This window comes from Serinus canaria, chromosome 4 (genome assembly GCF_022539315.1).
Source record: "Serinus canaria isolate serCan28SL12 chromosome 4, serCan2020, whole genome shotgun sequence".
Taxonomy (NCBI): Eukaryota; Metazoa; Chordata; class Aves; order Passeriformes; family Fringillidae; genus Serinus; species Serinus canaria.
In genome coordinates this window covers 12,854,368-12,875,127 of record NC_066317.1, presented here as the reverse complement: position 1 = coordinate 12,875,127, position 20,760 = coordinate 12,854,368, and the positions used below count along the sequence as shown (strand labels likewise).

The 20,760-nt window shown below is 35.3% G+C and overlaps 1 protein-coding gene across 4 annotated transcripts in view; it reads right to left on the bottom strand.

Moving 5' to 3' along the window:
* The window catches only part of LRBA (LPS responsive beige-like anchor protein), a 367,787-nt gene that overhangs the window by 256,414 nt on the left and 90,613 nt on the right, over window positions 1–20,760 (bottom strand). For 3 of the 4 annotated variants that reach the window (XM_030238944.2, XM_030238946.2, XM_030238948.2), the window contains 3 exons: window positions 12,915–12,993; window positions 12,515–12,648; window positions 10,287–10,348 (listed from right to left, as the gene is read on the bottom strand). In XM_030238944.2, coding sequence (XP_030094804.2) covers window positions 10,287–10,348; window positions 12,515–12,648; window positions 12,915–12,993 — 275 coding nt within the window. The remainder of the gene's footprint in view (window positions 1–10,286; window positions 10,349–12,514; window positions 12,649–12,914; window positions 12,994–20,760) is intronic. The other variant, XM_030238947.2, reaches the window with a different exon arrangement.

Below are 20,760 nucleotides of genomic sequence, written 5' to 3'. Positions count from 1 at the left end.
TTGGTTTTTATTTAAACTCTAATAATGAACACATGCACATGATAAACATGATTCTTGCTATCACTGTACCTTTGAGGGAATGAAATTCAAGTATCTAAACCAATCCCACCTCTTCACTCATAACACAGGATGTCCCAACCAGTGCCTTGATATTCCCTTAGACAATCCTATCCTAACGCAGATCTTTTATTATAAGATTTAGAGAAAATGAGGCTAAATCAATTTTTTTTTAAAGGCAGAAAAACTGCTATCTCTCCCATTACTCTCCACTTGCACACTTTGCTCCCTTCCTCATCCAATCCCTTCCTCATCCAATCCTACATCTATTGTCTTTACTTACATTAAAATATAATATATATAAAACATGTTGCAACAATGGTCTCTATTATCATCTGTCACTACAATAAACATCATAAATAATAATGTTTTGCTCCTTACCTGCACTCACCAAGCAGATTTATCAAAAGAAAAATATATTCATCTTGGTTCCAGGTAGAAATAGAAATCAATGTCTGCAGAACTATTCAAAGAGTACTGGAAAATTCAGCTGTTTCTTCTGAATGAAAATTGACCCTGAACTAGGATATAACACCTAATAGACCTCAATATCATGATTGCTGCATAATCTGAATTATGAGTTTTTATCACTTAAGTTACCACATAATAATCATGGAAAAATTACTGCATTGCCAACAATCCTTGATGAGACAAGCGTTATCCCAGTTCCACAAATAGGCAAAAAGCAGAGATGCATATAAATAAGAGCGCAAGTCAGACAATAAACTGAACAAAGTATTTCTGGGAAGAACTTCCAGTAAATAGAACAGCTTCCCAAATCCTGAGTTCCCCAGGCAGGTCTGCTTGGAAACAGACACACATTATTTGGTATATTAACACAAAAAAAAAAAAGTTCCCATATTTGTAATTAGTACTATATCAGGAGGAAACATTGCTGCTCACTGAACTTTCCATAATCTCCTACCCCTCCCCTGCCCTAACCCTCTTTCCAAAGTCTCAAATTAAACAGACTGGCTGTAAAACAGCAGGGTGTCAAATTAAAGCACACTTTATTTTCAGAGGTCTCCACACTTCGCGGCTGACTTCCTGTCAGGAAGAGTTCCATTTCACTGCAGAGCCCCACCAGCAGGGAGCTCACAGAATTAAGTGCCAGTTGATATTACTTTGTTTTGCATTTACCACCCCTGAGAATATTGTTCAAAGATCTAGTTATAAAGTCAGCGTGGTATCATCCTTCTGACTAGACTGCCAAGCCACAGGGTGTGCTCTTGCTGCACAAAACTCACCTTAAATGGTGGTGTTTTTTTAAGTCCTAGTGTGCTGGTGAAGCAACAGTATGCCTTTTTTCTTCAGAAGTCTTGCTTCTGTAGCTAAGTTATGTTCCCGCAGTTTTGAACATCTGCAGCACTGTACATTAATGGAAATTAAGCTGTCCTGTTCCCCTATCCCACTCCCAGGATTCACATTCACATTAGACAATCCACTCTCCTCCCCAGACATAAAAACTTATACATTATTCAATCAAACTCTCAGCAACACAGCTTTATGGGCTAATATTTCTAGCTGTGTTTTCCATTAAACTCACACCAACACCATGTCCTGAATTTCTCAGCAAATGCAAATAATTTTTAACTCATGAGAGTTTTTCTTCATATGAGCTTATAATATATGAGAAGTCTATAGTATCACTAAAGACTGTACTTTAAGAAAAGAAAATCAGGGAGGAAAAATCCTCACTTTTGTCACAGAATTCTGTTTTAGTAAGAACAACTTCAGAAAGTTCATCTCTCTACAGTCCAGTGTGGCAAACTATTTCAAATAATGGTTTTGTGGTTTGTAACCCTATCTTTTATCAATTTCTCTACCAAGAGCCTGCAAGATATTGAATCCTCCAGCCAGAATTCCAAGAAACAATGCTTCTCATCACTCCAAATATGTCACTGCTTTACTACACCTGAACACTTGTACCTCCCCATACTTTTTTTCAGTCTAATATATAGAATCCATCTTGACTTTTTTTTCATACTTCAAAACCACAAAGCTCAAAATTCCTTCCCAGAAAGCAGATGTGTAGCATAAACCAAAAAACACTACTTTTTGCTCATCTTAAAATCTCACATTGTACATTTCATCTCCAAACTGAAGAATGAGTAAAGGCTTAAAACATCCTCCTAGACTAAATATTATGGAAAGATACAGGGATATAAAGCAAACACATTTTTACCACTGAGACCACCACCTGCCAGGATCCAACTACCCAGAGTTTCTTGCATCACTAAGTCAAGAATAGGTAACCTATAATTCGTGCAGTATTGGCAAATAATTCTCAATACATCCAACCTATTTCCACGCTTAAGGCAAAAGCAAAGTTAAAAATTTCTTGATTTCTATTACTAAGCAAACTGTCAGTATACATCCCTTCATTCATGGCATACTGTTTCTTGCATGAGTCTATCACAACAATGTTTCTAAAATTTAGTCACTGTTAGACACAGACATTTTAAATAACCTATCTATAAGCCATACTAAAAGCACAATATTCCTGAAGCCAGCAATTACACCTAAAAGAAAAAACAGATTTCAAGCAAATCTTAAGTGTAGTAAAGTTTCAACCTCAGTATTTTTAAGAATAGGAGTTTGAAAGAAACTTCTGCTTAAACATACTAGGGTGCTCTCCAAGCAATTCCATGGAACTCATCAGGCAATTAAACTCTCAAACAATTCAGAAAGCAACAGGAAATCAGAGCAGGGATGAAGTTCTAACAAACAGGCTTTGCATTATCATGGGGTTTCACACAGAAAATATTACAATAATCTAGTTCTGGAGAGACAAAATCTACATACTGCTTAAGTCAAAGAACAAAAAAATATATGCAGCTAATTTAAATGTAATTTCAACATTCTCCAGTTCAAAGGAAAGGTTTTTCCAGCTGTTTCCATTTATTTCAATCTTATCAGATTTGCACTTCAGACAGTTATCTACCAATCTGATCTTCAGTTTCAGACACTTCAGATGTATAACACAGTTCAATGAGGCAAAATATCCACAGCACATGTAATCCATTTGTAATTATCCCAATTCCACTCAGAGACAAATACCAAGCATGAAAGTTGTCAATGGACATTTTCAGAATCCCAAACTGAAATCCTCAGATTTCAGAGATGGAAGAAAAACTCAAACTCAGGAAGGAAAGAATTTACACTATGCATAAACCCCCAGATATACCAGTGTAAGGGAGAACCCAGGTGTTCTAGAGAACAGATTTGGCAACGTGACCTTCTGTTTTGTATGAAGGACACTTACTGACAAGACAGAACCTGAAATCCAAGCACCAAAGGACCACATTTAAGGAGTCTGGATTCCACAGCCAGTGCCCACCCACACCTTCCAGGACTTTCATTCACATTCTCCCAAGTTAATCCTACTGATCAATATCCAAACAGCTCACTGTGTGTATATCAAGTGTCTCGCAGTGCAGGAGAATGCAGAAACGCTGTATCACAACAAATAAAATGAAATGGAAACTGAGGACAAACAGATGAATCCCAATGTTGCTTTTACAAATTGAGAGAGCCTAATTTGTTTCAAAACTGGACTCTTCTACATGACTGCTGAATACCCTTAAACTCCTGCACTATTAGCTACTTTGTGAGGATGTTGAAACTTTTCAGACAGATTATTTTACCTGGTGAATTATCACCAACTATTAAATTGTTACCCTAACCATTAATTGAACTTAAATCTCTTCTGCTCCAGGAGAATACTTCGATAGCATGGCCCCTGGTACTGTGAGATCTCCCTCTCCCTGGCTTTCCATCCTTTGTAGATTAAAACATACGCTGCAGGGGGAAAATAATTTTTGAGGAGAAAACAGTTTATAATGTAAAATCTTTTCACTGAAAATATCAGAAGTAACACTATACATAAAGCTCAACAGACATTTCCCAATTACTTTCCATCTAGTTGCATCCTAAAACAGATTAGGATGAAGATCTTCCATGTTTGTTTTCCAGTTACAAAGACCATGTAGTATTTGTTACTAAATTACACTAGAAGCATCCCTACTGCTGCTTGCATAACAATTATTAACATGCTTGTCGATCCTATGCTTTCAAATGTTAGGATTTACAGTTTTATTAATGCGCCTGATCCACATGGTATGAAGCAGATCTGAGCAGCTTAAGAATTTAGATAGTACACAGTAAAGTAAGATGATCTTGAATATTCTCCCTTCCACAGCTACCTTATCTCTACAAAAAGCTAGGCTAGCAAATATTCTTCCTATCTTCAAATACTTCAAACAAGCACAAGCTATAAAATTTAAAAATAATTTTTAAAATGTTAAAAAAGAAGACAAAAGTGCATTATAAAGTTTCTGGCACAACATTCCATGGAAAGTTAGCAATTTAAGGCACAAGGCAAACACCTATGGGCATGATTCATGCAAAATCTTCCCCTAAACTTCTCAATTTAGACATTGGTAAGTTCTTTTTTCAATTTTTGTGTGTTAAGATCTAAATCATTTTCATTTGCCTGATAAAACTATGTTTCTTATCATTTTATCATAAAAGCAATCTATCACTGAAGCTTTTTAACTCAAGTACAGCTACATTAATCTTTGATACAGACTAAGATCCTATTGGCAGAAGTTCACACCGTATAAAAAGAAAACCTTTCCACTCCTGATATCTTCTAAATGGCTTTTAAAAGGAAATTAGAGCATGTATTAGAGTTAATAAAAAAATCACCTAACAGCTTACAAAATACCTACAAAATCTACCCTTTATGCCAAAGCCCACATTTATATATTTTTGACAACACATCTAAAGGACTATCAAATTATTTTTAAACTTATTTTCAGCTGTTGTAACAAAGTGATTAGATGGAAGAACATTACTGTGATTAAAACATGATCATCTAATATTTGAGGCACATAAAAAGTATTCCAACGGGATTTATTATCTTCATATCTCAACTAGGATATTGCTAAAGAGATTCCATGAATCTGCTGAGTTCAGCTGCCATGGTATCACAGTGACATTGGTCTTTAGACAACCTATAGTCAATTCAATTAAAACTTCATAGCAATCGCTGCAGTTATCCATCACATCAAATTGCACTTAAAAGTAAATTAGGAACCAGCGCAGATCACAGAGCATCAGCATAATGGGTTCTCAAAACCAACACTGAAAACCTGCCATCTTCTACATCAACAAAAAACTCCAAGCAATTCAAAGGCTTGCCACATTTTAGAACACACTGTAGAAATCCATTCCTGAGGTAATGAACTTGGATCATTGATGCAAAGTTTTTTTTCTGAGCAGAGCATACTCATAAAAGCCTGAAGAGCCCACTGCATTCCATAAACACTTAAGCAATGGGGTGGAAGAGGAAGGAGGCTGTGGAAAAAATCTGCTGAAAAAATCCAACTCCTATTGCTCTTCCTTAGGGAAAATAATGGAATCATACAGTCTGTATGGGTACATGGAACATGTTGGTATTTCTCAATAAAGATTCCTTATCACAGTAAGAGAGATGAGACGACCAAGATGCTGCTCGTGCAAGGCATGCATGCTGACTTCTTTATGAGCACCAGAATCTACCAGCAAAGGGATTTGGTAGAATATGAAGTATCATGCTAAAGAAATATCTTTGGCAAAAATGTCACTCTTAAACAGTGACAACTAAGTTGGACAAGAAAAAAGAAAAAGAAAAATGAAAGCAAGCTGAAGACCTCTAAGCTGAAGACCTTTGAATATAAGGGCAGTAAGACCAACTTTTACAGTGTAATTTTTTTACTATTCAGCCTCTACTGTATTTTTTAAATGCACAGGTAAACCTCCAAAAACTGTCAGAGCTGCATGACAGTGACATGCTCAACCATGACTATATTTCACTGGGCAATATGAGGAGATGCTATCTCTTCACATGAAAAATATTTTGAGTATTAGGGTTTATGTCTCCATCTTCCATCTCCCCATGGAAGTAATATTTATCAAGGTCCACTATACATCTAATAGCTATGGTTATGTAGTTATATTGCAACATATCATATTAGTATTCTCAGAAGACAAAATATTTAGCAATTAAATGTACTGAAATGTTGGTCTTGTATTTACATACAACATCAGCTACCAAGAATGTGCATTTAGTCCTTTTGAAAAAACACTGGATAGAGGAAGGAGGAATAAAGAATCAGAATACCTTGAACAAGCACATGTGTGGGCAGTGGTGGTGGAGGGGTCATACAAGTTGTTGCAGTATTCATTCATTTTCAGTTGTAACCTCTTATATAGACTGGGTTGCAGTCCATTTATTTTAGAAGATTACCCAAGAGCTGAAAAGTGTTTGAATCAGATAGTGTAAGTTTATTTTGCAGTCTAGAACATCTAGATTCAGTAGAAAAATCCTCTTAAGTAGAAGATGAAGCTGAGAAGAGCCACCTAACGAGTTCTCTAACACAAACTCCACTGATGATTCAGTTGATTGATTACAGAAAGCAGCATTTTTCAAGTGCCAGAAATTCTGTAAATTCAAAGGCATCAAGGAAAATTACACCCATTTTGTACCTTTTCACCTTGAGGCTACAATAATCAGACAAATGCTTCATGCACGTGAGCAAGAGATAAATATTTTTAATTCATTCATGAGAGAGGAGGGAAGACCACAGTCTACACTCATGTATTTCTGCATAGTCATGTATTTCAAGAAAATATCTGACAAATGAAAGGGAGCACAGTAGCTTTATGCTTTATGGACATTCACTCAATTCATTCATGCTGCTTTGAGTTTTAAGCACAGAGAGAGAGCGTCCTTCTAGATGAAAAAGCTTTCTTTAGGGATGACATCAGTTTCCCTGTGAGGAAGTCTTGTCTCACAATGGCGTGTGAGCACCTCCAACATCCTAATGTCACTCATTTAAGATGGGAGAACAGAAAGAAAACTTCTCTCTTTCAGCTGGTTTAATTACCCCAACAGGATGCCAGACCAGACGAGATGGTGCTTCCAGGTTCACTGTACTGTATGCATTTCTGATAAATGGGAAAAGAATAGATGACCTGGCAGAAGGCTCAGACAATAACATGTGATTTACAGGACATGAATGCAGCTACTATAAGATTTATCTGACAGCCCTCTCCGATAGTGGACTGTTGAGTATCCGATGGAATGATTTCTAGTCTGGAAAGTCTGCTACTGAGTAGCCATACACATTATTTATTTATTAGATGTTTTGGGTTGAAACCATTTTTAAATGATGCACTTCACAATGCTCAGCCATAAATTTAGTTTTAAACCCTAGTAGGGAGGTAGTGTTATTGGAATGTGTGTCAGACTGAATTAGGATGAGGAACACAACGCTTTTATAAAGTGGCCTTGAATGCAACGTCAATTCCTTCAAAAATGATATTAATGTCAAATAAGCAGGAACACTTTGCAGTAATATTAAATGAAGGATTCTTTATGTTTTGATAGATTTATAGAAATGTAAGTACACACACAGACACGTCTCAAAATGTAGCGTGTCTATCAAAAAACACAACTGTTTTTGTCTTAGAAAAAGCCTTTTGTCTATGTCTCAAACCACCTGTTTCTCTTTTTACCTTGTGTTAAACAGAAAGCAATATATCAACATGCAAACACAAAAATATTAAATAAAGGTCTTTTACCATATGCCTAAATATATGAGTTTTAAACGAGAAAAGAAATTACCTAGGTGTCACAAATAGTTTCAGAAAATTTTACCTCTTGAATTTTTTTAAAAATTACTTCACCGACTAAAGGGCTTTATTTTCACAATTTTATGAAAAAATGATAGGATGTTATTATTCCATTTTCCACTTCTGAAGAAGAAAAATATAATTCAGCCACAGATCTAAATGAACATCAGAAAAATGTCAGGTGCTTCAGAAAAACAATCCAAGTGCTTACATCATATCTACAATGTTTAAAATAAATTTTGAGAAGAGGTTATCATAAAAAACACAGAAGATTAATCAGAGCAATCTTTCAATTTCATAAAATGATGGCTGACAAATATGTGATGTTTTAAATCAAATTTGCAGATAGTTACTTCATAACTATGCCACATTATTTATGTGATTAAAAACTGTTTTTTGACCTGATCTTTTGATCTTTGGCATTGCATCCTCTCCATCTCCTCTTAAAAATTAATTAAAATTTTAGCAAAAGGATATCACTTCATTTCCCACCATATCTTGCCAGGGGAATAAAGAAAATAAAAATAAGGGAAAAAAAAAGAAAAAAAATCAATCAAGCTCAACCCCATCTCCTCCCAGTATCTGTAAAATGTCGGCTTGAAATTCAATTTCATATCTCTCAAGCTTTCATGTAGCAAAAGACAGTTCACTTCTTAACAAAATAAATCACTTCTGTGATTGCCACGCTGACCTCTTTGAATTAGGAAAATTCAAAGTGAAAAATGTAATTATCACCCCTGAACAATCTGTATACATCTGGAGCTAATTCTAGATTCATTTCTCACATCATTTTTCATATTCTGCCAAAAATTACAGCTGCTATGTAACTTAAGAAAGACTTTGAGGTCTTTGTGACTTTATCGGTTTATTTCTACTACTCCACAAAGAACCATCTCAGCCTGGGCAACTTGCACTGCTAAGCAATCACAGTAGCTTCAATTTGATTAGATTAGCATTAAGCGGCATTGTGACACATATGACAAATAGGTGCATTAGGGCACGTCATTTATTCCTTATCCTTTCCACTTCCCAAAACCAAACAAGTGACATACAGTACAGAGCACAACATGATTTTAAGAAAGATTAGATTACCTAACCCAAAAAAAGGGGAAAGGTCAAGCACTAATTATTGATACAAACAGCACGGATACCAAAAACTAATTTTTCTAAATGGTAATACCAAGTTGTAAGACACATATTTAATACTTGGATTAGATTTAACTTAAACATATTCCTGAATGAACAGTAAAATTTGTTATATGGATTTCTCAGTAGTGAAGTTTCTTTTATAATTTAAATCAGCTGCAAGTTCATATTCTAAAAGTTGTGAACAACGTTCACTTCCCGTACTGCCGTATGTAAAATAATGTCTAAATTCCAAAAGTTCCATAAGGAATATTAAATTCCTTTCAGGGTAAAATGATACTATATTTCCTGAGGAAGATGGAAAACTAGATGAGCAAAGTTCTGGTTACATTCATTAATAATAACCTCACAGGAAAACATAACTACTCTTCACTAGTTCATTGTAAAATCTATTAGGTGTAATCTCCAGAAGTAATTGTTCTTATTGCACTTTATTGACAACGCAGACTATAGATTTTTCACACCTTCTATGATTCTTTCATTTGTATTCATGAAATGTCTATCAGCACACTCTAAATAAATTTGGCAATATAGGCTCTAAAACGAATAAATCGATGTGAAGAAACATTAATTTTGCATTATCCTTATTCGTCAGGCAAGCAAACCATAGGGGTTGTAAATGAAGGTCAAAGGTTCTGAAATGGGTCAGAACCCTTGACCTCTAGACCAATACCATTCCCATTAAAAAAGGCTATTTTAAAGTTTTAAGTAGGGGAATTTACTACCAGAAAGGTATAATTTTAAGGCACCAAAAGAAAGGCTCAATAAAAACAGCCTTCCATTTAATTACAAAAAAAAAAAATCTAATTAATAAAGCATACATAATTTTAAGAAAGTTCCTTAGGCTCTGTCTCTTTTTGAACCACAGGAAAAGGCAGTTCTCAAGTTCTTACATATCTAAAATCACTTTGCCTTTAGGAATGTAGAATGTCCCAAACTGATGACAACCAGGGTTGCTTTCTTAAATTTTTCACAAATCCTTAATACTTGTCAAATCAATTAGGAATGACAGAGTTTTTAAAGTATTTATCACTCATTTTATAACCTCTACACAAAAGGAAAAATTCTATTTATCCCAGAGGATTCAGCATGTCAAGATGCAGGAATCAATCTGTTTCTTTAACTTTAATATTATATTGATCCTATCTCATCTTAGAAAAATGACAGCACAGAATTATGTAGGCACACAATCTTTAAGGTTATGTAAATGCTCAACAGCAAGGTAACAAAAACCCACTTGAATAGACAAAATTACTATTTTTTTAATCAAAAGGCCTCGTACATTATCTTTTTACCTATTACACATCAACCTAAATTAAAAGTAAAATTTAAAGTAAAATTGTATCTCTAATTTCCATTGTGTTCAGACAGATCAATTTCAGACATTATTACTTAAACCTCACCTGAGAGCAAAGGAGCATCACCAGCTCCACAACTGAACTGCTAGATTTCATGCACACAAGACCTACAAAAGGAAAAAAAAAGGATACATAAATGCATGCTCTTATGCACCAGCTATTAACACAAACTATTTTGGAGTGCAATAGATTTGAAGCACTTTGACAAACAAAAGAAAACTGAAATTCTCATGCCACTTCCAGTTCAATTTTGTATTTTATCAGCACAAAATAAAAGTACATATGTGAGAAGGAAATCTTAAATTCTATGTCCTTCCATCTAAAAGAAGCAGCTAATAGTAATTCTTACCCCTATTGCTCAGTTTCATAAATGTTTGCATGTCAAAATGATCAGAAGTGTGGTTAACATATGTTATATCAATCTACTGTATCTACATTTTGCTATTTCTCGAAGGACTGGGTCATTATATATGCAGAGAAGGGAAATGGCTTTATGACCTCTGCTTTCTCCATGACGCGTTCTCCTTTCAGCCCCCAGCTATCAATCAAGTTTCCATTTTGTTTCATGGCAGCAGACATCCCAAACACTCTTATTAGTACTTTGACCCTTAACCCCACAGTAAACCTAAGCAGAAGTGCAAGCAGTAACCTATTATATATTTTCAGTTGTTTACAAACTAATTTGAGTATTATTATTTGTATTTGCATTTTGGTTTGGGTTTGTCTATAACTGGGGTTTAGAACCAAAAATTGGTTTCATGCGTTCATTTTTGTCCAGACAGTTCTCATACTCCCAGTGATTATCCTGTTTTTTCTTTGCTCATCCAATTTATGCAATACTCATCTATCCATCTATATAACTATACTACAGTCAAAATACTTTGAACCAGATTATCTTTTATCTTCAAAAATAAAGCTTTGAGAGAAACTGCTTTTCTATTTTTTCTTATTAAATGAATAAATTTGTTCACAAGGCAGCTTCCATTAAAATGTTTATCAGCTGAAATGATGCCCAAATGCATAAACAAAAATAGAATCCCATCTTTTCGAATCTCAAAGAAAGCAATTCATATATTTCTTCCTTCCATTTCTTCTTACTTCAAATGGTAAGCAAGCTAAACTCCTAAACTAAACAACTTTAATTTGTGAAATTTAATGAAGTCTCAATTTTGATATCAGCAGTCCTCAGTGAAACACTTAGCAGTGTTTGATACTCTAATTGTGTTTCTGACAATGCTCATATTCAGCCCTTCAAACAGGATGACTGTCCTATTCCAAGAAACAAGTCATTTCAAAAATGTTTTTAAAAGAACTTTAATTCCCTAGGAAGAAACTAGATCTGTTAGTGCAAACATAGCTCAAGTTAAGCAACCAAGGGATTCTATCATGAGTGCACTTATCACTGGCAGCTGCAACAAGCTCTTCTTGTCACTTCTTCAACAGGACAAAACCTGAAAATTTCACTCTGAAAAGCAGTGGACAAAGCAATTCATATAATACAGTAAAATTCTAAGAAAACTGAAAAACTGGTGTTGCACTGCTAAATTCGGTCTTCCAATATACACAATTTTTTAAATTGAGGACATTAATGTCTGCATTGCAGAACTGAGCCTCATTTTTAAGCCGAGAGAAACCCACCAGTAGAAAGAAAACATCATCATCCTAATCTCAACCATTTCATGCCAATCTTCCACCAGGAAGAGCCATGATCACTGCTGTGCACAGGAATCCCCATCTTCTCAGATGTGCCAGAGTATTCTCCTCCACACTGACAAGGTTCCTTTTACCTGTATGACTCCCTTCCAATCAGAAACCAAAAAGCCAGAAGCAGACTCATGGGTGAGAGAGGCAGCAGAACACACTCCACTGACATAGTTCCCAAGAACAGTTCAGTGCCAACATCCCAATAAAAGTGTCAGGTCTTCTACCCAACTCACTACACGATACACTTTACTGTGTATCAAAGAGTTGACCCTGACACCAAAATTTCTCTTAAAGCTCACAAAACACATTTTGTACAACAGCTTCTATGGGACAAATGGCCAGGAGAGTTGGAAAACAAAGAAAGATGGACACAAAGAGGGCAGAGGTGGCAAAGATGAGGAGTCAGTGACAATGATCTCAGAAGGCTAAATACAGAAGGAACAAAAGGCAGTGAAACCCAGTGGACAGCAATGTTGGGGAAGGCAAGAAGCAACTCCCTAAATAAAGAAATTTTCAGTCTCCAAGTTAACAAAGAACACAAAACCCCCCTTTCTTAAATGGAAACTTACTTGTACCTTCTATCAGCAACTCCTGCCCATGGCTGCCCAAAAGAGTCCGAGAAAGAAAGGGAGCAAAATCCACAAAAATCTCTCTCAGCAGTGGGGCAGCTTTTTCCAAAGCATGCTCAAGCCTGTCTGTAATACTAGTAGAGAGACACATGTGATTATCAATAAAAGAAGGAAGTTACTGGAATTTTGTAAAAAGGAATATAGATTTTGACAATGTTTAAGTGATATACATATATAAGAAGGAATTAATTCAATACTCAGTATTTTCCCAAACCTTCATGAGTTCATTTATTGAAAATCAGCAAAAGGACATTCTTAGGTTATGTGGTATCAGAATACCACTTGTAATATCAATAATATGAGCTGCAGCACAGCTGATCAGATCAATTAGAGAAGTTACCTCATACTGGAGGCAGAATCCTCAGGCACTGAAGAAACTGCAGGAACAGATGGTAATTTTGAATTAGATGATCCCCTTCCTACAAGAGAAAGTAATAATAAACAAATTATATAAGAAAACATTCCAGGGATTAGAAAAGCAAACCAGAAACTAAAGCTTTGAGTTCTCAGAAACCACGGTTTTCAAGAATTGTGTGAGGACAAGGTAAATTCCATTCACCTTTTTGTACCTCAAATATTTTTTCCCATAGAAGTCCTATTTACTTGCATTCATATTTACCAGGTATGCCATGGCAAGATTTTTAAATGTTGCTTTAGGACATACAGAAATTAATTCAAAGAAGCATTGTACTTTGTTTTGTGAAGGAAGTCAGACTAGGCTGCGGTGATTCCTTCTGGTCTTATAAGCCAGGATCCTCTCTGAACAAATTTAGGAGCACTTACAACCCTACAAATGAATACAAACAATGTCATACACTTTTGATATGCCTATACATGCTAATATATTTATTAATGCTAATATATAATAATAATATACAGCCAAATTGTAAGGTTTTAAAGCCATCTCTTTCGGTTAGTGGAAGTGTTCACCTAATTTCAAGTAATTTGCACAGAAAACCTTTAATATTTTTGTCTAAAATTAAAATACATATTTGCTTCAAAATTGTGCAGAAAACAATGAGTGGGTATTTCCAACAACTTAAATTTCTGCAAAACTGAGACTCCAACAGAGGCAGCTATGATAAAATTTTTCATGGCAGTGCCGGTGTCATTAGCATGATAGCAGTGGTATAACCTCACTTATGAGTTATTAACTTTGCCACATCAATTATTCAAAGGCTGACAGGGAAGACTGGGTCATTTATGTATCCTACACTTACAGGAAAAAAGCAGTTGTGTTATGTCAAATTGACACTACATGGCTCTCATCAGCACAGGAGGAATCTGTAAATATTAAATTCTGCTGCTCGGTATATAGAGAAATACAACCTCCCCATACTGCAGTATGGATTGGTATTAGCAATGATGAACAGGGGGCAAGCAAGACAGCCAGAGACTTCACAGATATTTTCTGCCAGGATGGGAATGGTGACTCACAAATCTTACACTGCATTCCAAGCTATAGAGAGGAATGAATCTTAGCAGACAGGTTTCTGTGCATTTCCCAGGAGCATGACTGCTCCTAGTCCATCTGCAATCCTATCTCTTTGCACCCTGAGACCCTGTCCTATTCTCTTTCCTCTCACCTTGCCAGTTACAGATTTTTATACTGCTGGAAAGGAGTGGAGGGAAAAAAAAAAGAAAAAAAGCCTGAAAAAAGAGGGTTTAATAATTTTTTAGTTCTCACACCTATCTTAGCAAAGACGCTACCCTTCTTAGAACTTTAACTATAGAAAAATTCCTGATGGTCCCACCTACAATGGAGTTTGTTAATTCAGTTAAATGCAACCTGTCTGGAAATCAGCTGATGAGATCTTGAAACTATCTACTAAAATGAATCAACTGAAACTTTTAAAAGATTTTCAACTTGACTAAAGTGATACAGATTTAGAAAGAGATGGCAAAGATAGATCCCAGAGATAGTGAATTTATTTCTCCCATCAAATTTCAAACTTCTGCTCTAAAACTCTGGAAACACAAAGCTTCCTCCAAAAAATATCAAGGGTTTTAGGTGGGTGACGGGGTTTTTTTTGTTTGTTTTTCTATCCAGAGAAAGTGGTTTTTGTCCAATCTTGTTTCAAAGGCAGCACAGGAACTAATAAAATAAACTAGAATATCATAACCATGAAAAGTTTTGCTCTCATTTCTTTTTCTTTCTTCAGAGATAGGAGATATCTTTGTGAATGTGATTCATTTGTCTTTTTCATAAATTCAACCTGAAGCTCTTATGCTGACTGCTGTGTAGGTATGATAGAATCAGAAGGAAGGTGAGTGAGCCATACAGAATGAAGGATAAGAAAGTGGTGAACAAAGTATTAGCTGAAAGCAAAATGAAATGTGAATCTTCTGGGCACTGCACCCTAAATAATTTCTCTAATAAAAACTAATCAAATATATATTCCTGAAAGTTTCAAGATGATGGCAAGAATTTGTAAATGTTCTCAATATTTTCATAGATATAATTCCATTTTTTTAACAGCTAGTTTTCCACAGTCAAACCATCAAAAAGTATTTTGGGTATTCCCAAGAGAAAAGATGTCAAATGATGTGCCGAAAATTAGAACACAGCCTCCAGCACAGAAAAACAAAGCCTACATAAGACAACAAAGCCAAATGATTCAATGGTTTGTCAGATATTTAACAGCTACAAAATTTTCTTTCCCTTTTAATTTTTTAAGACTTTAAAACTACAATGTCATTTGTCATGAGAATTTTTCTATTTAAATAATTTGACTTGAATACCCAGCTTTCTCCCCAAAGCCCCTATTTTCATTTAACAAGTCCCTCTAACTTGAAAACACTCCAAAGTCCACGTGTCCAAAAGGTGATTTATAGGCACACACTATCCATAAAGGGAAATCAGCACAGTGATCTGGGTAGTCCAACACAGTACCAAACTGAAATGGCACACAAAGCCTTCTAAATAAGAAAGTGTTCAACACACAGGTTGTGGAAGCAGCAGGATACAGAAATACACACATGTGTTTTACCACATCTAAAATCTGACACCAGTAATCCACTACTCATTGGGTATGGTTATATAGTCAACACTATATACAACTAAAATCCTACCCTATTAAAGCAAAGATTATCAGGAGAAAAAAAGACTTAACAGTGAAGCATAACAGCATGATTTTTTAAATTAAATGAGACAAAAAATAATTCTGCGGAGTATTTGGGCCGTCAGCAAAATAACTGAAGGAAAAAATGAGGGAAAAAATAAAATCAAAGGAAACATCTGCAAGGACAATGAGAGGGCTTAATAGCCATCGTGAGGCTAGTAAAGAAACATACTCTCAGTCTAGGATAAATTGGTTTTATTGTTGTTTGTTTTATTTTGTTGGGATGGGTTGGGGCTTTTTTAGTTTTCCATTTTGTCAACAAAACTGGGAAAAATACTTTGAGTGGGAGGTAAAGGAAATCACTGACACCACAGGACATGATTATTTTTCTTCAAGAAATATAAAAAACCTGCACAAAACAGATTAGGTATAAACGTAAAACACTGTGAAATTTTAAGTAAATATCAACTTTTAAAAATAGACATAACAGAAAAAGCACTGATAATTTAAATTTAACAAAGAATAAGGGAGGCATCTATATGAACTGATATTCTTTTTGAGGATTACATAAGGATATTTGTGGTCTGAATTTCTTCATGCTTATCAACACCTAAAACCACATTCCAAACTCAGATATTTTTCACTGAAAGGGGTGAATCTCAGATTTATCCCAGCAGAGAATTTCAGGGTTCTTTCAATGGAATTAGGCATAGTGATTTTTGCGTGCAGATTTTGTTTGGTGAAAGTACATTTTTTACTTTATTTAACTCAGATGTAGCTTTTTATTACACTTTTTTTCTGCTTTTAGTGAAAAAATAAAAATACTTCAGTAGCATATTTTCATCCACAACACACATGTGGGTAAGTTCAGTAGCTACTTCAAACATGTGGAACTAAACTGACTTATCTCTTCCTTATCCTTTCACTGATAAACTGGCTCCTTCAAACTGACAGTTTTACAGACATTTGCAAGAACATAAAAGAAAATGCAAATAGATCATCTGTCTAGCACCCTTACAGTGAAACCTTATTGTTTATTCAAGGTCCCCAAGGGTCTAAACAAATAGTGTCTTCAGCAATAAAATATTGTTAAAAAACTCTTTGTGCAAGATCCTCATGCTTTTGCATGTACACTTACAAAGTGCACTTGGCAATGCACAAGCAGTACATGGTAATTTACTTTGTGAGGAGATGGAGATGAAGTATAAAAAACCCCAGAGTTGAATTAAATAACCATATCTCTTATTTTTGTACAACAGACCTACCCTACATAAATGCACCAGTGCCCTTGGTGGAAGAGGTATCTAGTAAAATAATGAGCTCATTCCAGGGCTGGAAGTGCACAATGCAAGACTACAATGAAAGGCTTTACAAGCTGATATAAGGGATCTGTTACATAAACACATCTGTAGGCTAAACCAAAACAGATTTTTATGAAACAACGGTGAAAACTTCTCTTAAGAGAACAGCTTTAAAACAGTTTTTAAACTGACACAGTATCAAGCCATTTCCATGGCATATCATCAGAATCTGAGGTTTTTTAAAGTGTCATTCTGCTTTGGTAACTAGCCTTCAACTACTGCCACTGTTAAGCTGGAATTCTCTTTGAAATAATTACTATAATCCAGTGAATTGCTTGAACAACCTCTGCACTGATGGTAACACTTCATGATCATTTTTCTTACTTTAGCTTGTCTCCTGTTAATTTATTTTATTGCACGACTTCAAGTTCATTTTCACCGATGTATAAAAATCAATGAATACCATTCATCTTTGCAAAACAAGCCAACTGCTGCAGAAAATTTACATTTGCCTATGTATTGGACTAGAATTCAGGAGTCACAACTCTGCTTTCACCCACTGTTACTGCTTATCCTGGTGTTTCTTCCAAGCATTCACTTCCTTTGTCACCTCACCCTTTGACATGGCCTTGTTTACAACAGCTTGTCCAGAGAAGAAAAAAATCCTGTACCTGTGTGTGGCTCAGAGGCAAAACAAGTAAAACTCAAAGAACTTCAAGTAGGAAAGGGAGGAGGCAGGCAACAGAAACTGAGTGGAACTTCTCAGTGTTTTTCTATATTCAGAATGTCAGTAAGGACAAGAGACAATTCCCTCCTGCTTCCCTCAGAATTTTCATATCCCCTCTTCATAAAAATCGTATTTGAACAACTATTTGGAAACTGAATAGTGAAAGCCTCAAGACTGAATTAAGGTCATTAATAAAACACATGTGAAATCCTTCAAGAACATAAACAGAGTAACTCAGAGCATCAGAGAAAACAGTGGGAGTGCAAACTGCAAAATATTTTTAAAAATTCTCACCACTTCAGAACATGGTGACTGTAATGAAAATATTTAAAAGGAAAACTGACAAACAAAAACACAGGCATCCTGCTGGCACATTCACAATAGCTCAGGCAGCTCTACCAAGTTTTGGCAGTAGCCCTTCCTGAACACAGTAAAACCTCTGTGTCACATCGCACATTCAGCCTGTAAGACAACCCAAGGAAGGAACAGCTCCAGTGAATTCACCCTTCTTACATTACTACTAGCAAAAATGCTCTTTTGATCAATATCACCCTTGGTAGTAGGCACTGAATGATTAGCTCAAGATGGGCTCCCAAGTTTAGCAGACTCATTTCCAAGATTCCAGCAAACCAACAACCCAAATACCAGCCATCAGCAATAGACCGATGGCAAAGTTCAGATCACAAGGGGCACGTTTGTGTTCAGGAAAGGCTTTTTGTGCTATGAAATATTCTGCAGATTGCATGAGTAAAGGCAAAGAAACTTATGCAAAAAGGTCGGAGTGTCTGAGGCCAAAACATGTTTCCACCCGCTTTTGAAGTATCAGAGGAACAGACTGAGCTTGGATGGTTCTTTCCAACCCATCGACACTCTGTATTTGATAGGCCAAGATCTGTCACAATCCTTGTGATATGGGAGCACCTAAGCATCAAATATCTGAGATGCTCACAACCCTTGAGCTACAGTCAAGATGAAAACTTCAGGGAAAATTATTGGGAAGTAGCCTGATGAATTCTGAGCACACACAAATGGCAATGGAGGCATCTGGAACCAAACAGAGTGATATTTCAACACAAATCCTCCCTTGACCAAGCAATTCTGAGATCACATCAACAGGTGGAGGATGATCACATACTATTCCCCAACTGAGTATTTCTACACATTACTATTAGAACACTATCACCTGCTATTTAATCCTGTTTCAATGTCTGCATACCACTTTCACTGCTGTTTTTCACTAAATCTGCTCAAGTCTTCACCATAAAGCATGATATGTTAATATATTTTATATGCTATATTATGCTATATAGCATATTTTATATGCTATATATTATATATAACAAAATAAATTATCTTTATAATTAACAGCCTTCATAGGAAACATGAATTAGCCCCAAATTCACATTCACTACATAAGCCCCTATCTTATCTCAGCACTTTTTTAAAAAAAAAGTTTTAATTTATTTCTTAACCGTGAAAGTAAAAAGACTTTTAATGAGTGTTAGCTGGAAAAAATGAGAATAATGTAGATTCTCTGCTGCATGAAACTAAAAATGAGTGAAAGAATATATGATTTGAACTCAGAGGAAAATTATATTAATTATATTTTTGTTTTATAGGAAGCTTGCTTATTACTATTTCCATCTTCTAATAAAAACAAATTAAGGCCTTACAGAGAATTTGATTTCAAACTGAAACGTGCGCAATTTACATGAGTAACATTAAATGTAAACCACTCCAACTCTGAAAGATTTTTGTTTCCATGCCATTATTTTACAGGGGAAAAAGAAACTGTCTCATGTTTTAATCTGTTTAAGGCATGATTTCATTTATCCCTTTACTTTTTCTTTTAATTAATTATATTGCCAATCTAAACATGTCTATTTTTAATCCTGATTAGTTTCTTTTTATGCATATCAGTTCAGATTACATGTTCAATTTTTGCCAAAACTTCCAGACATGATGGAAGTCACACAGTTACAAATTGCATTAGTATTGTTTATTGTCTGGATTTCTAATACATTCTACAGGCACAGGAGCACTTATTTTTTTCCTCTATACGTTCCTAAAAGATGACTAAATCTGAAAAATCAATGTTCATCTGTTTTGTTTTTATTAATAGCGAGTGAATACCTACTTCAGAAATTGTGATTATTAAGCCTACAACGAAGCTGGTTTAATCAGTCAGAAGTTAACAAATTAGCAATTATTTTAAACAATTTCAATGTAGGTAACATTTTACTATTTTTAAAACAGATTAGCTGCTCAGAGCCAATCTTCGCCAAAGAATTGTGACATTTCAAAATCAGCTAATTCTACTATTTCAAATATTGCTCCTACACTAACATAATGCTACCTCCTGCAGTTTTGGTGGCAAAATGGATTCTCCCTTTCACAAACAGTAAGAACATACTATATTTCAATAGCTCTTCTTTTCCTTTAAAATGACTGGAACAATACCTTTTTGATTTTCCCAAGAAATGGAATGGGCAGTTGGAAATGGGAACAAATACCTTCCATACACCCAAGTAGAGAGGATATGGTAACAGATCACATTTTTTTCTCCAGTTCTTGCAGTTTGGACGTAAGTCCACAAAACCAGGAAGCAAGAAACTCAAACATTGAAAAAAACCACCAATAATCAGGCACAGCTTGAGATTTCCTTGATTAAGATCCAAATCACTTCTAAGACTTGAAGTCAAACTTCATGGGCACAAAGACCCTACACAGCCTTGTGATTCAGACATGGCTAAGTAGAAAAGCATGTCTTTGACATATCATTTAAGGCTAAACATCATTTATCTCACACAGAACAACCAGAGAGACCAAGGGTTCAAAGAAACACTTGCTTATAAACAACCTACTCCATTTTGTCCCCACTGAAAAAACTGTCCAAAGCAATTGGTTTAGCATCAACACGAATTTGACCTCAGGCTAAAGGTATTGGAAACACTTGGCTATAATTTCCAGTTCTACTTAGCACTAACACATATACTTGGTCACAAACACGCCAGAATTTATAAATAAGCTTGCACTTTACATTATTAATTTGTAATAAAATCTTTAGAATATACCATCCTTATACTACATACAAGT